General features: G+C 39.7%; 1 protein-coding gene across 8 annotated transcripts in view; it reads left to right on the forward strand.

Moving 5' to 3' along the window:
- The window catches only part of PLCG2 (phospholipase C gamma 2), a 64,806-nt gene that overhangs the window by 38,615 nt on the left and 11,564 nt on the right, over positions 1-14,627 (forward strand). For all 8 annotated transcript variants that reach the window (XM_068203107.1, XM_068203109.1, XM_068203110.1 and 5 more), the window contains 13 exons: positions 732-900; positions 2,734-2,838; positions 3,063-3,152; positions 3,689-3,867; positions 4,248-4,448; positions 5,710-5,829; positions 6,876-7,056; positions 8,260-8,328; positions 9,437-9,546; positions 10,338-10,434; positions 11,368-11,434; positions 11,687-11,844; positions 14,479-14,581. In XM_068203107.1, the coding sequence (XP_068059208.1) occupies positions 732-900; positions 2,734-2,838; positions 3,063-3,152; positions 3,689-3,867; positions 4,248-4,448; positions 5,710-5,829; positions 6,876-7,056; positions 8,260-8,328; positions 9,437-9,546; positions 10,338-10,434; positions 11,368-11,434; positions 11,687-11,844; positions 14,479-14,581 (1,649 nt within the window). The remainder of the gene's footprint in view (positions 1-731; positions 901-2,733; positions 2,839-3,062; positions 3,153-3,688; positions 3,868-4,247; positions 4,449-5,709; positions 5,830-6,875; positions 7,057-8,259; positions 8,329-9,436; positions 9,547-10,337; positions 10,435-11,367; positions 11,435-11,686; positions 11,845-14,478; positions 14,582-14,627) is intronic.

Below are 14,627 nucleotides of genomic sequence, written 5' to 3' on the forward strand. Positions count from 1 at the left end.
TATGTCTGTCACGTGGTATTTCTGTTGAAGGGAAGGTCTTAGCTGAAAAGATACAGAACTCATAGCATGTCCCCTGAGCTGGTAACATTGGCTTAGATCTGCATCTCTGCCCTTCTTTAACTTGTGCTGAGATGTCCTTGACATGAAAAATATTACCCAGTATTGGGGAAGAAATCAAGCTGTCAGTGTCCTGTTTTTCCATGTTACCACTTGGACACAGAGAGGCAATGTTTTTTCCCATCTGGATCAGTGTCTGCACAGGAACTTTGTGTTATTGACAACCATAGTATGGGATGCGTTATGGTTTCAGATGGTTCTCAGGGTACATGTGAAGGAAAACAGACATGATTTTGAGGAGAGGAGAAACAAATTCTCACATAATGGTGCATTGGTAGTGAAACTGTGCCCAAAGAGCTTGGAAGGAACCTTTGTCCTTGCAGATATTCACATCTTGGCTGGATAAAGTTCTGAACAACCTGATCTAACCTAGGAATTGAGCCTTCCCAAAGAAGGGGTTTGGATTAGATCGGCCTTCACAGGTCCCTTCTGCCCTTGGCAACTCTGTGATTGCACATCTGTTATTATTTGTTGTGTCTGTATCTTTTGTCTTCCTTGTTTCCTTTAAATATTTTTCTCTCATCTGGGGGCTGAGGGAAGGTGTTGTCTTCCTTGCCTTGCCAGCTGTAGCAAAAAGAAATTATCTTCATTCACCTTGGTTTTGTCCACCAAAGATACCCAGTCATTCTGTCAATTGAAGAGCACTGCAGTGTGGAGCAGCAGCGACACATGGCCAAAGTGTTCAAGGAGGTGTTTGGGGATCAGCTTTTGATGAAGCCTGTTGAAGCCAGTGCAGATCAGCTCCCCTCACCAACCCAGCTGAAAGAAAAAATCATCATCAAGGTAGGCTTGCTTTGTGTGCTGGCAGATAAAACAGGAGAACAAGAGCAGGGGCCTGAAATACTGTTCATGACTTCACAGATTAGTTTCAAGAAACCCCTTGCTTGAAGTGTTGACTGGTTACATTTGCCAGTAATGTACAGTGTTCTGTAAAACTCTGTATTAAAGTGCTTCCTCTTGGTTTCCTTTGCAGTAAGTGTTGGCAGTTCAAGTGCCAGATCAAACGTCAGCTCTTTTCTAAAGGTCTTCCACCTCCTGAAATGTCACTGCTGAATTTCAGCAAGGGTTCACTGCTGCAGATGTTCATCACAGACGTTTTACACCATGTGGCCTGCTTAAAAATGATAGAAGTATGTTCTTGAATAGGAAGATAGATCAGTATTACTATTTTTTTTAAAAAAGACTGCCTTTCATTCAAGTGAAACCCAAAGCTCTTGTGGGTGCACACTGAAGTTGTAAGGATTTCACGAATTGATGAGTATTTGCTAACTCAGTGTGATTTAAATACGCAGTTTAGTGAGTCACTTGTGAAACACAGAGGCACTGCTCTGAGAAGGCAGTCCCTGTTAGTGTGGGACTGTGTGGGCAGTGCAGGTGTTTTATGAGCTCTTTTGTGCAACAGCAACACAACCAAAAGATTTCTCAGATTGAAACTGTGGTAAACTTTTCAAATGGCAAAATTTGGTGAAGAATCTCAAGGCTGCTTGTGATCTCTGTAGTAAAATAACAATTACTTTTGTCCATGCTTCTGTTTTCTTGCTCTTGCAACAGTATTGCATCCCATGTATTAGACATATGAATGGAAGAAATAAGGGTAAAGAGGTATAAGAATATGCTCTTGAATGTAAGATTGGAAATAACAGAGCCCCACTATAAGGTGGAAAGCTTCTGTGCTTAAGTTTTTGGGGTTTTTTTTTTGTTCTCTCCAGACTGTTGTTTCTGTGCAGAGCAGAGAGGGGACTTGCAATAGGCACATGATTAATAATAATGTGACATATCTGATTTAAAGGGAATTACAAATTATTATGAGTGTGCACAAGAGAACATCCATATCACTCTGTGCTGTCTAAAAGAGCATTGATGAATCTTTAAATAGATCAGCACCTGCCAGTGAGTCAGTTGTGTTGTTTGGCTTTTGTTTGGAAAATGTTGTCAGTAAACAGTCAGAGGCAACACCTACTTCACTGGCCTGTGAGATTTTTCATATAGGCCTGTCAAACTGAAATCAGCCAAGAGTAGGCTGTGCAGAACTGAACATGGTTGAGGTCTGATATGAGGTGATTAATCCCATCATTAACTGCAGTTAAGTAATTTATATTGCCTGTGGCCCCTTGAGACACTTTTGTGGAAACTCTAAAGAAAGTTGAACTTGACCCCTTTTTTCATAAGGGATTTCCCTTGTACTCATATTTCTCGTAAAAGTGTGAATTCCTCATTCATTTTAATTCCTTATCTTTTCCTTTTGTTTTTTGTTCCTTATGTTCTACTTTCTGCAGAAGGATTCTTGTTTATCCTTATTTCTTGGTATGTGTCACTTCATGTTTTCTGTTCTCCAAAAATGGTGAGATCTTATCAAACTACTTGTTTCTTCACTGCTTCAATGATCCCTCTGCTAGTATTTTTTAACCTTTATTTATGGGATCTAAATTTTAAAGAAGGAAGTTCCAGCCCTGCTGTTCCTTGTGGAACAGCTGCTGTTATGATAATGACAGAAGGTGGCTGTGCAATGGAAGGAGATACTTCCAGTAACTCTGCATGTGCTGAAAGACTATGACCAATTTTATGTGTGATTATCTCTGAGTGTATGAATGTTGATTTTATTTTCTGGTTTTTAAGCACAAAAAACTGGGGCCAAAGGGAGACATTGATGTGAACTTGGAAGAAAAGAAAGAAGAAAAGAAGCAACAAGGAGAACTTTACATGTGGGACACAATAGAACAGGTATTATCTCTATGACATCTGTTGCAGGTTGTTAATCAATTCTGTAGTACTGGAAATCTACATTAATTTCCTTAATCTTTCTGTAAGTAATATTGTCAGTTGAACAGGTGTGGATGAGGGGAAGAAAGTATTTTTTTTTATTGTTGCACCCAGTTTTGAGATTGTGGTTAGAGTGGTTAGGGAGTTTCCCTCTGTTAATGGTTTTAATATCTCCCAACTTTCAGAAATGGACTCGGCACTACTGCGCCATTGCTGATGAAAAGCTTTCATTCAGTGATGATATAGAACAGAGTGCTGATGAAGACTCATCCAAGGTGATGGCTGTGTTTTATTGTTTAAGCATGTTCTTTTTATTATTTCAGATTATTTCAATGTCTACAGATGTCTGTTTTTTATGATGATGTAATTTTAGAGATTCTGAACTGGATAACAAGTGTGGGGATAAAAAAAAATATAAAAAGGGTCTTTGCCAAGGTCAACTCAAGTTAACCTTATTTTTAATAAAGTAACTTTTTCCCTTGGTTAGTAGAGGGCTTGCAAGGAAGAGTACAAGGACAGTGGATATAACTTCAGTACTTCTATGTTAATGCTGATGTGTGTACTAAGTCTTTTAAGTATTACTGTTATTCTCAAACTAAGCAGAATGAACTAATGTGTTACTAATGTGTTACTTGGCTGTTGTGGATGGTAAAGCAGGCTACTTATAAATGTGATTGGCTGGAGAGCTCAGGCCTAGGAGGAGCTGAAATCCTGAAGTAGTAGATTGTTATATATCACCCATAACAAATACTTAGTTTCAAAGTGATAAAATTAGAAATGTGCTGTAAAAAATTCTTATTCCCTGGTCTAGGATTTGAAACAAACTGAACTGCACTTAAAAGAGAAATGGTTCCATGGGAAGATGAAAGGAGGGAGAACAACTGCTGAGAAACTGCTCCAGGAATATTGTGCTGAAATGGGTGGCAAGGATGGGACGTTCCTAGTTAGGGAAAGTGAAGCTTTCCCTGATGACTACACCTTGTCATTCTGGTATGGTCATTGTCATACAAATTTAATGGGGGATGTGTTTGTCTGGGTTTGGTGTTTTCTTTTTACTTCTGGTTGGAACATTACGAGGAGTAGTGTCAGATGGTTTCTGACCTAGAGAGCTGTCAGACCAGATTTTGTGGAATAAGTTTATGCCAGATTTTAAACTACTGTCTGTTGAAAATTACTGGGTTTGGTCCTGTAACTTCCCTTGTCAGAATGTTTGTTGCTTGTTACTTTGGCTGTTTTATGAGATGACACAGATTTCTTGCCTCTTCACAAGCTCCCCAAGTAGTTGACCAGGAATGGGTGGGGAAATGCTTTGAAAAAAGAAAATCTGTTACAAACCCTGTATTTCCCTTATGCCCCCTCTACTCCTTCAGGAGATCAGGCAGAGTCCAGCACTGCCGGATCCGTTCCACCAGTGATGGGGACACTGTGAAATACTACCTGACAGACAACCTCACCTTTGACAGCATCTTTGATCTCATCCAACACTACAAGGAGGCCCACCTGCGATGTGCTGAGTTTGAGCTGCGCCTCAGTGATGCCGTGCCCAACCCCAGCCCTCATGAGACCAAAGAGTATGTATAGAAGTCAAGCACTGCTCTCATGTCCTTGCCTTGCTTTAGGTGGGATTTTTGCATAGAAAATTCCCTGGATTCAGGAGCACACTTCAGTGTTGCTTGTCTGTGGAAGTTTGAGGAATAGGCTTCTGAAAGATGCTGAGGGAGAATGCTGACTTTGTGAGAACCTGGTACGACAAAGAGTGGTCACTGGGAAAAGCAAATTTCCTAGCAGCAACTGGAAGATCAGTGAGAACTGTAATGCTGTGGCAATGAGCCAATTCTTCCTTTGTCTGTGCAGTGTTTTACAGCACCCAGTGGGTTGGGTTGGATGTTTAGTAGTTGGCTATGCTTTGGCAACTATGTGGTCATGGTCCCTGCTGTCTGGAAGCTCTGTTACTGGGGCAGTGAGCCCAAACAGCGACATTTGCCTAACCCCACCCTCCACCTCACCCTGTCAGAGCTGGTTAGGCTGACTTCACCCCGTGTGATAGGAACTAAGCATGGTGTTTATTTCCAGCTGGTAATTGTCTGCCATAGATCCTAGGCAGAGCTTGCTCTTGTTTTTTGCAGAGCATTGTTATTGCTGCCCTTTGTTCGGTTTTCTTTGCAGTGGGCAGAAGTAAATCTTTGCATGTAAAATACTAATCAGTGACTTTAAGATTCTTTTTTTTGCCCCACTGGGATCTGGGAGTCACTGGCCACCCATAGATAACTTTGGAAGCTAATGACATTTGAAGGAGAATTTAAGGGTTAGACTTTCCTGCCTTTCTGCATAAGCTGGAGATACACTGCCAGTATAAGTGGCCACAGCTTCACTGAAGTCACATTGGATCCAAGACAGGTCCATCCCTATGGTGAGAGATAAAATCAAGCTCTGAATAAAAATACAAATCCCTTGTGTCTTTCTTTTGTCTGTGTTTAGGCTTTATCTTAAATCTACTCTGTCAAAATGGAATAAATACTGAAAACCGAATGGCAGACTAAAAGCAGGATGCAGTGCCTTTGTTTCAGGAACAAATGCAGATTTATGTTTTATGATTTCAGAAAGACAAGGTGTTCTGATATATTCTTGATGCTTTCATCCACAATAAACTGCTGTCTTACAATGTTTTGTAATAAACTGCTGTCATAGGTGCCAAGGTGGGGAAAATCTAATGCATAATTTTTCTTAGAATGTTTGAAACTCTGTTGTTATTAACGCTCTCTGTTATTCTCCAAAAATGACATTTGACAAGCCTTGTAATGCTTTGCCCATTCTGGTTTTTCACTGTTGCAGTTGGTACTATAACAACTTGAGTCGGGGTGAGGCAGAAGACATGCTTATGCGAATTCCTCGGGATGGAGCCTTTCTCATTAGAAAGAGAGATGAACCTGATTCTTTTGCCATGACTTTCAGGTAAGAAAAGACAGATAGGATTTCCTTGCCTAGCAGCCCAACAATATTCTGGTTTTTTTTTTTTTTTTTTAAAAAAAAAGGTCTTTTTAGAGGCTGCTCTTCTTGCTTTCAGACTTTGTATAATTAGCATGGTTGATTTGTGCAGTAGGTCCATGTATGAGACTGTGTGCAAGAATTAATTTGTGAATGGCCTGAACGTTTATGCTTTTATAAAGATTGTTTGAGCACCAGCTGTCCCCTTCCTCCCATACAGAACTATGGGTGGCCCTTCTTTCATTCCCTGACACTCCTTGCTAAAGAGTGTTGTTTTGAAGTTTCCTTCAAGACTGCAGTGCAGGTGCAGGTTCATCAATAGTTCTATGTCCTTATCCCCTAAAAATCTTGACTGGTCAAAAAACTGAAATGTTAAAGTGAAATTGTTGGCTCCTCTTGCCAGGGAAAATATTTTGAACAGTTTTGTGGTTCTTGTAAAAGCATAAATGAAATATATAGAATTGTGATGTTCTGCATCATGCCTTCAGATCAAACTGTGCTTCTCTGAAAATGCACAGTTTAGCAAAATATAGCCTGCTTACTTACATGTCTTATTGTGTATTGTTGTCCAAAATTCCCCAGTCTCCTGTGTACTTCAGGGTGAAATTTTCTGCTTTCGCCAAGGTGGACATTGAAGTAGCTGGAGCTGCAGCATCTCAATAAAACCATTTCACACCAGGGAAAACAAGAAGGACCAAAACTTCAGCAGCTTGAAAAGGGTGTAGAGGTCTTTTTGGATGGGATGGTTGTCAGTGGATGGTTTTACTGCATTTATCATTGCAAACACAAACCTTGTGTTCAAGCTCGAGAGATATTTTTTTTCTTTAAAAACTGATTTCCGTAACTATCAAAATAATTATAATAACCATAATAATTGAATAAAAGAGGCTTTGCTAGAGAGAGAAGTCATTTCGCTTGATGAAGGTGCACGAAGCAGCTGTGGTGCAGTTCAGAGCCCTGGTGCTCTGCCTGTGAGCACTGCCACCTTTCCTAGCCGTGCCCTTGTTCCACAGAGCGGAGGGGAAGGTGAAGCACTTCCGAATCCAGCAGGAGGGCCGGCACTTCGTGCTGGGAACCTCGGCCTACTTTGAGAGCTTGGTGGAGCTGGTGACCTACTACGAGAAGCACCCGCTGTACAGGAAGATGAAGCTGCGCTACCCCGTGACGGAGGAGCTGCTGGAGCGCTACAGCACGGTACTGGCACGGACTGGGATGGACTGGGCTGGGCTCTGGCTCTGCTACAGGATCTCTAGGGGAGGTTAAGCAGGTCACTTTCTGTGAAATTGAGATGGCTGTACTGACTTCTCTCACAAAGGTGTGAAGAACTGTTTCATCTTTGATTTAAAGCCAACTCTTGCCTTCCTCATGATTAGATTAGAGAAGCCATACTGTGTACTGGGGGTCGTTGCACTACACAAATGGGTTTTTGATAATAGCCTTGCCTACAGTTGGCCCTGTCTCCTATTGCTGAAGTGGGCATTGATCTTAAAATGATCATGCAGATGCCAATTGCTAAGTGCTTCAGAAAAAATGAAATATTCTGCTGTGCCTCTCACTCTGGACATTTCAGTAGCCCCACTGCCTTCTGTGGTAAAAGATGCATCTGAAAGCTCACTTTGAGATAAGCATGAGGAAATCTCCCAAGGAGACTTGTCTCTAGCCATTGACTAAACAAGGAGCCTGGATAATTAACTGAGGATAAAGGGCTATTTTCAGGATGGATGTGTTTCATTTTGAGGGAGCTTTGCTTTGGAAAGCCTGAGGTGCTGTCTTCACTTTTCAAGTATATGTCTTTTAGAAGCTGTAGGAAACTACATCTGGCAGGTCTGTGGAAATCAAAATCTGGGGATTTTGTTTTTTCTGGGAAGACTAAAAGAGGCTGAAGAGATTTTAGACCTCAGGATTTTTTATAATGTTGTCTACAGCAAAGGTTTTGTATCTTAGGAGTGGGTTCAAATGGAATCACAAGGAGAGAATAAAATGAAAAATATAACTCTGTATATTGTTGTAGAGTTATCTAATTGTGAAACCAATACTGGTACTAAAGTACTGTAACACAGAAATCATAACTGCAGGTATTTCTTTTCTGGTTGCACATAGAAGAGTACTCACAATCAAAAAACCTTTTGACTGATTAAGAGATACCTTTATGAGGTATTGCTGTTTCATTGGGTTTTACTGTTCATTAAACTGAGGCATAGACAGATTAAATAACACATCTTCAGTTATGTTCAACTGTAGAAGTGGGCAAAACAGAGGTGTCTGGCTTCCCTTCTCTTCTCATGGCCTATTTGCTGTCAAAAAGGTGGTTTCAGAAATAAATGTTCTATAAACATGAAGTACTTCTGTAAATTTTTGATTCCTGAAATGTGATTATTTCTTCTTCCTTGTTTTTAGGAAAAAGATGTTAATTCCCTCTATGAAGTCAGGATGTATGTGGAGCCCAGTGAAATCACCCCCACAGTGGTATGCTTTAAGAGAGATGTTCACACTTACGGTGGACTTCTGAAAATTAGACTTGTTGGTTTCCTGTTGGCAGTAATGAAAAGAATTGAAAGCATCAGGCTGCTTGGTAGGGGGGACTGGACAACAGAAATTTAAGGGTGTGACCTTTCTCTAGCTTCTTGTTAAAATTTGTACCCGCACATTTTATTGTGTGCAAATCCTGTAATGATTCATTCAAACTGGGAATTTGGGCACTTTCTGCTCTTGGGTCTGTGTAGGTGATTTGGTTTGTGGGCCCCCAAATGAAATATCTGTGAGAGGGTTCAATTTGAGAAGGCCACATCTTCATGGAAAGAAAGTACAACATGAAAATTTATGTGTGTGTGGGTGTCTGTGCACTCTTGTTCCATTAGCAAGCATCATCTACATGCACAAGTAAGTGCAGAGTTTATTCATGTGCTTTCTACAAAAATTTGGTGCCTTTGGTTCATTAATGAATCATTAGAGTTTTTATCCTTTATATACTGTTTCAAATACAAGTGTCCCAGCAAACATTACTTATCTGTAATTCTTGCTAGTGCCTGCCTACTTGTAAGTACTTATGAAAATCACCTGCTTGTAAATTTTGTGACTAATTCTTTTTAGTCTTTTTTGCCAGTGAATTTGCATTGCTGCTGAACCATTTGGGTATTAGTAAATTCAAGATAAAGGTTTAGCTTATCCTGCTGAAACTGCATGTCTTCCTAAAGGAAATGTGGCCAGCAGGATTGCTGATGTGGTTTTGAAGTGGAGGCACATAAGCCTGAAAACTTGAACATGTTATAAAAATAGAGGATTTACATTTCACTTTGGGTTTAAAAAAAAAATTTGGTTTTATGCTTCCTACCTTAATTATGTTGCAGTGCCCAAGAAAGATTTTTTCTTTTTCTTGAAGAGTACTAAAGTAGCATCACTTACTTCCACCAATAGATGTCACTCGGGAACTTCAGTATTTTGTTTTCTAAGCTTCATAACAACAACAACAAAAAATCCAATGTGCCCTATTTTTTTTGTTTGTTTTAAGATTGCATTATTGATTGTTTTATGACCTGTCCCCCCAGATGACCCCTTTGCTCTGTTTCTCTTAAAGCCTCAGAGAACAGTGAAAGCCTTGTATGACTACAGAGCCAAAAGGAGTGATGAATTGAGCTTCTCTCGAGGAGCTTTAATTCATAATGTCACAAAGGAAACTGGAGGCTGGTAAGGACAAAGATTCCTCCTGGGAGGACTTCTGGTGACTTATTAGATGGAGGAAAAAATGAGTTTTGAGTAATAGTTTTTAAAAATTGCCTGCTGTCTGATTGCTGCTTATTAACTGTGCCCGTACAAATCTTTATGCCAGCGTATTAAAAAAACCCAAACACAAAATCCCCTCATCTTCAATTCTCCTTTCACATCTTTTTCATTTTTCTGTCCCACAGTAATAACCTCAGTCTGCAGAACCTCCACAGCCTGGTATATCCCATATTTTTCCCTTAATACATCCATCCTTCTTGAGCATTTGTGTGTTCTGGAAAGTCATTGCAATCATTGCTCTTCTTCTGTCCTTGCTCTACTAAGCATTGCTCAGGAATCAAACCCACCTTTTTTAGTGTTCTGTACAGTCTCCTTTCATAACAGGTTTTCTTTTTTAGCTGGCTTGTAAATTGCTTGGAAAGCTTGGGAATCTAATGTTTCCCTGTAGTTTCTACAGGGTAATCAACCACATAATAGTATTTTTAGTACTGGAGGGGGAAAAAGCCTCTTAAGTCATTAATTGCAGTTTACAGTAACTGTAATCCCTCTGAAATCATCTGTTTCTACAGTTAATGATTGCTTTGTTAGAGCTCTTAGCTACTTCATCATTTATATTTTTGGTGATAGGCAGCTAGACATTGTAGTATGGGGTATTAATGACCAATTTCTTGGGGATTATTGCTTCATTAATGTCCTTTTGAAGCTCTTTATCTTTTTTTTTTTCCCATTCTCTCTACTTGTCTGTTTAAATTCAGGTGGAAGGGGGATTATGGAGAAAAAGTCCAACATTATTTTCCATCTAATTATGTTGAAGATCTGTCATCTGGTAACTCTGCTGAGCTTGAAAATCAGGTGAGGGTTACAATTTGTCTGCTACATTTCCTTGGCTACCTACTGAAGTGGAAGTCTGGTTTATACACTCACAGTTCCATGTGCTGTGTTTGAGAGAACACAATAGAGGGATTAATGCATTCTTCATTGTTCTCTGCTGCTGAATATTTTTGTCAGGACATCCCTTGCTGAAAGCTATTTAAGGAGATAGAGTATCTTGAGTTGGAAGGGACCTCCACATAGCTATGATTTTATGATAGCTGAATTGGTGAGGCTTTAGGAGATTCTGGTTGTTTCCTGCTAATAAAAATCATAAACAGTTTAGATTTTTCATAGTTTGGCTAAACAACAACATGCCTGAAACTTAACTAGTTTTCCTCTATAATCACTGTCTTAATATTTACAAATAAGAAAATTATATGTCCAAACACATCTTACTAGTTGTTTTACTCTCCATTATCAAGTTTTTATGCATAAACCAATCCTGTTTATCAAAAGAATCTGAAAAATCTGGTCCTGTGTCTTGGACAAAGAGCTTTTGAACAAAAGAGAACAGAACTGAACAGTAATAAGTTTTGACATCTTTGAATTTCAAGAATAAAACATTGAATTCTTATGTTCTTCTGAAGCACTTCCAATGATTTTCCAAAAGTCTTTGGAGAAAACCACAAGTATTACATTTCCTCCCCCCTGGTTATTGTAACCTTAAGCAGACTTGAAAAATGATAAGTTATGTCAGGACAGAAGCTACTACAAAGTAGTCTTGTTTTGACTTCTCTCACTGAAGAGATTCTTGTGTGTCTTTTAGGTATGAAAACAGCCTTTTAAACATTATAGTGAGCATGCTTTCAGTAAAGCTGAGATTAGATTTAATGGTGCACATTTATTATTTGTTAATGTCCTGTGCATGTTCACTCGAGAGATTTAGGGTCAGACTTAACTCCTGTTTTTCAGATCATTGAGGACAACCCACTGGGCTCTCTCTGTCGTGGCATCCTGGTGCTCAACACGTACAACGTTGGTGTGTATTTTCTGATGCTTACATGTGGACTCCTGACCTTTCTCTATTGAGTAGACTCTTTTGTATTTAGCAGGAGAGATTTTTAAAAAATCTAATCCACCCCCTCAAACACCTACTTGTATTAATATAGCTAGCAGAATTAATTTGTTGAAACTTCATAATACTAAATGCTGCAATAAATCAACAATGACACCTTAGAACAAGAGCTGTTGGATTTCAGTATAAATTTCTTGTTACGGTATTACCTAACAGTGAAAATGCCACAAGGAAAACACAAAAAGCCATTTGTCTTCATTCTGGAACCTAAGAATCCAGAAGATCCATGTGTTGAGTTTGCAACTGATAAGGTAGAAGAACTCTTTGAATGGTACCAAAGTATCCGTGAGATCACCTGGAAAACAGCAGAAGAGGTATTACTGCAAATTTATCTGTTGTTGTTTTAATAATGAGCTGCTATAAATTTACAATAGCTTTTGTCTTTTGCTGCCCTGTACTGCTAAATGTTGCTCTCACATGATCCTTCACCCTCTTGCATGTTGCTGTTTGCTCATTTTATTGATGCTGTGCATCTTGTTCCATAATCTCTCTGGGGAATAGTACATGAATTAACATTTTATGTAAATTGATGTTAACAGGAGTTTTCCAGCAGAGTACTGTCTGCATTGCACCCTGCCCCTCAGTGAAGTGTGCTTGGTAGGCCAGAGTGAATACCACCACAATTTTCCATCTGGTCACACTGGTTCATCCCAGTGTTAAGCAGCAGAAGCTCTGATACCAAACTGTTCTTTTCAGAGCTGTGAATCCACCAGTGAGGGTGTGTGAAATCTGAGCTGCCATTCCTTAAACTCCTTATCCTCTTTGCTAACTCTGTTTTCCAGTGAATGCAGTGGCACTGATAGACAATTGTTTGGCTAATACTTTATTTGTAACTAATAAGTGCATTCTGGATTTCCCAGTTCTTCAATAGTAGTATTTCCAAATACTTGCCTAAAGATTCAAGGATTCTGCCTAAGTTTAGCTTCTATGTCCCTCTACTGCTACTTAAAGATATTCTTCAGGACTTGCTTTTCCTGTTATGATGTACTAATTTACCTCCCTGTAGTATTTTCTAGTATTTAAGAAGTCTCTGACTTGACCAAAAAGTCCTTACTTTGGCTGTGCTTCAGGATACTCTTTTTTTGTTGCATTTATTCACTTTTTATTGTTAAGTGGGTGATACAGTTGATGGAAAATGTGTTTCAGGCTCATGCTGTTTATCTGTCGTATGGAGTGGAAGTGCTCTGAGGGTTGTCCTGATCCTATTTTTAGCAGACAAGTTGATCTCTCAAGCAGAGGACTGTAAATGCAGCAAGGGGAGAAGCAACAGGAGCTGTTGACCTATTGTTGGAGGAGGAGACATACAGTTCTTGTGCCAGGCTTTCATTTAGAAGTAAAAATGAGAAAAAGAGAAACACGACCTAAAGGAAGTGTCTCCAAATTGAATGTGTTTTATGCTACAACAATGGCTCTTCAGGAGTCTGGCAGCTTTTTCTCTTTACGTACAGTTGGAGAAGTATTAAACAGTCTGTCTTCAAAGATGCTTTAAAACTCATTTCTGGCAGTTGGGAGGCTTTTCTCACAGCGTGGCCTCTACAAAGTTCACATGACGGACTGACTGCTGCATGGGGGAGGGATGAAGATGAGGAAAGGCCCTTGTTGCCAGTGCAGTTAAGAGGCTGAATTTTGGGGAAGGCAAAAGCACAGTGAGTTAAGACTCTGCTGCAATGTGATACAGGGGGATTTTTGAATGAGTTTGGTTTTGTACAATGTCTGTTATGCACAAAAAATAAAACTAAGCTTCATGTCGCTTGTAATCTCTGCTCAGTATTGACACTTGCCATGCTCCCTGGGGTGGCTGTTCCTTGCTCTCCTGCTTGGTTATCTCTAGAGGGTTCTGGCTAGAAATGAGCCCATGCCACCAAAAAGTGATCTTTTGCTGCTCAGAGCTCTGGCTACTTTTGATCAATGTCTGGGAACTGTGGTGGATCACCAAGTACAATGAGGTTTGTGCAGCTTTTTCCTAAGGTTATTTCCAAGTCTAAACACTGTATTCCTCTTTCTTTTTCTTTGATTTCAGTGTATAATCTCTGGTTCAGTGAGATATTCTGGAAACCTGTGGCTCCCTGGTTCTGATTTTCATTCCCTTTATGTGTGTCGTGTTGAGGGAATTCTTTTGGAAGGCTTCCTGATTGCTGCTGCTTCATGATCTTTTGTGCCAAAGCTAATCACTGTTCAGTATGGGACTCTTCTAACATGTTCTCTCCTGTAGCTGCTTCTTATGCCTGAAAAACCTCCAGCCCAAATGTCTCCACTCAGGACACGTCTTGCTGCTTTTAGCAGTTCTCAGTCTCTGCTGGCAGGGAACACTGCTCAGCTTCCACAGAGCAGGTGCTTGCAAACGTGGAAGTAGAGAGAACAGGTTTGATGCTGGGGATTTAACAAGCTTGCACATGATTTTCCATACAGAACATGATGGGTTTGGTGCACAAATAGAAAACGACATAGGAACTATGCTCAGAGGGTTTGAATTTCACTGTTTGGGAGTTACTAACAAGGCTCAAGTTCTGCCAAGGATTATAAATAGATACAGAAACACTTTACTACCCTTTGCATTTTTTCTGCATATATTTGCATTTATATGAGGTATAGGGTTAAGAATGTAACTAAAATTGGGTTGAGTAGAGCCACATTAAAAGAAAAAAAAAATGTTGCCAGCACTCCAAGCATGACTGATCAGGGAAGAACTGAAACCCTTGCTTACAAAACAACACCTTTCTCCCCATCCAAAAAAAAAACCCTAAAAGTACATCCCCAACTAAACCTCACCATTTTGTTATTAACTGTTCTCTGAGCTGGGTCTGAAAGTGCATTACATCTGTGCAAGTGTCTAAGGTATCAGATAGGAATCTGGGCACCAAAGAAGGCATTCATTAGAGTGCACCCTGGAGCTACTGTGCCATAATACTCAGTGTTCCTAGAATCTAAAATTTTGTTATGTTTTCCAGGAGAACAGGAGGAAATACTGGGAAAAGAATCAGTTAATTGCTATTGAATTATCTGATCTAGTAATCTACTGCAAGCCAACAAGCAAAACCAAGGACAATTTAGGTATTGCCTTTAATATTACATCTGATTTTTACTCTTTCTACTGTCT

This window comes from Anomalospiza imberbis, chromosome 12 (assembly GCF_031753505.1).
Source record: "Anomalospiza imberbis isolate Cuckoo-Finch-1a 21T00152 chromosome 12, ASM3175350v1, whole genome shotgun sequence".
Taxonomy (NCBI): Eukaryota; Metazoa; Chordata; class Aves; order Passeriformes; family Viduidae; genus Anomalospiza; species Anomalospiza imberbis.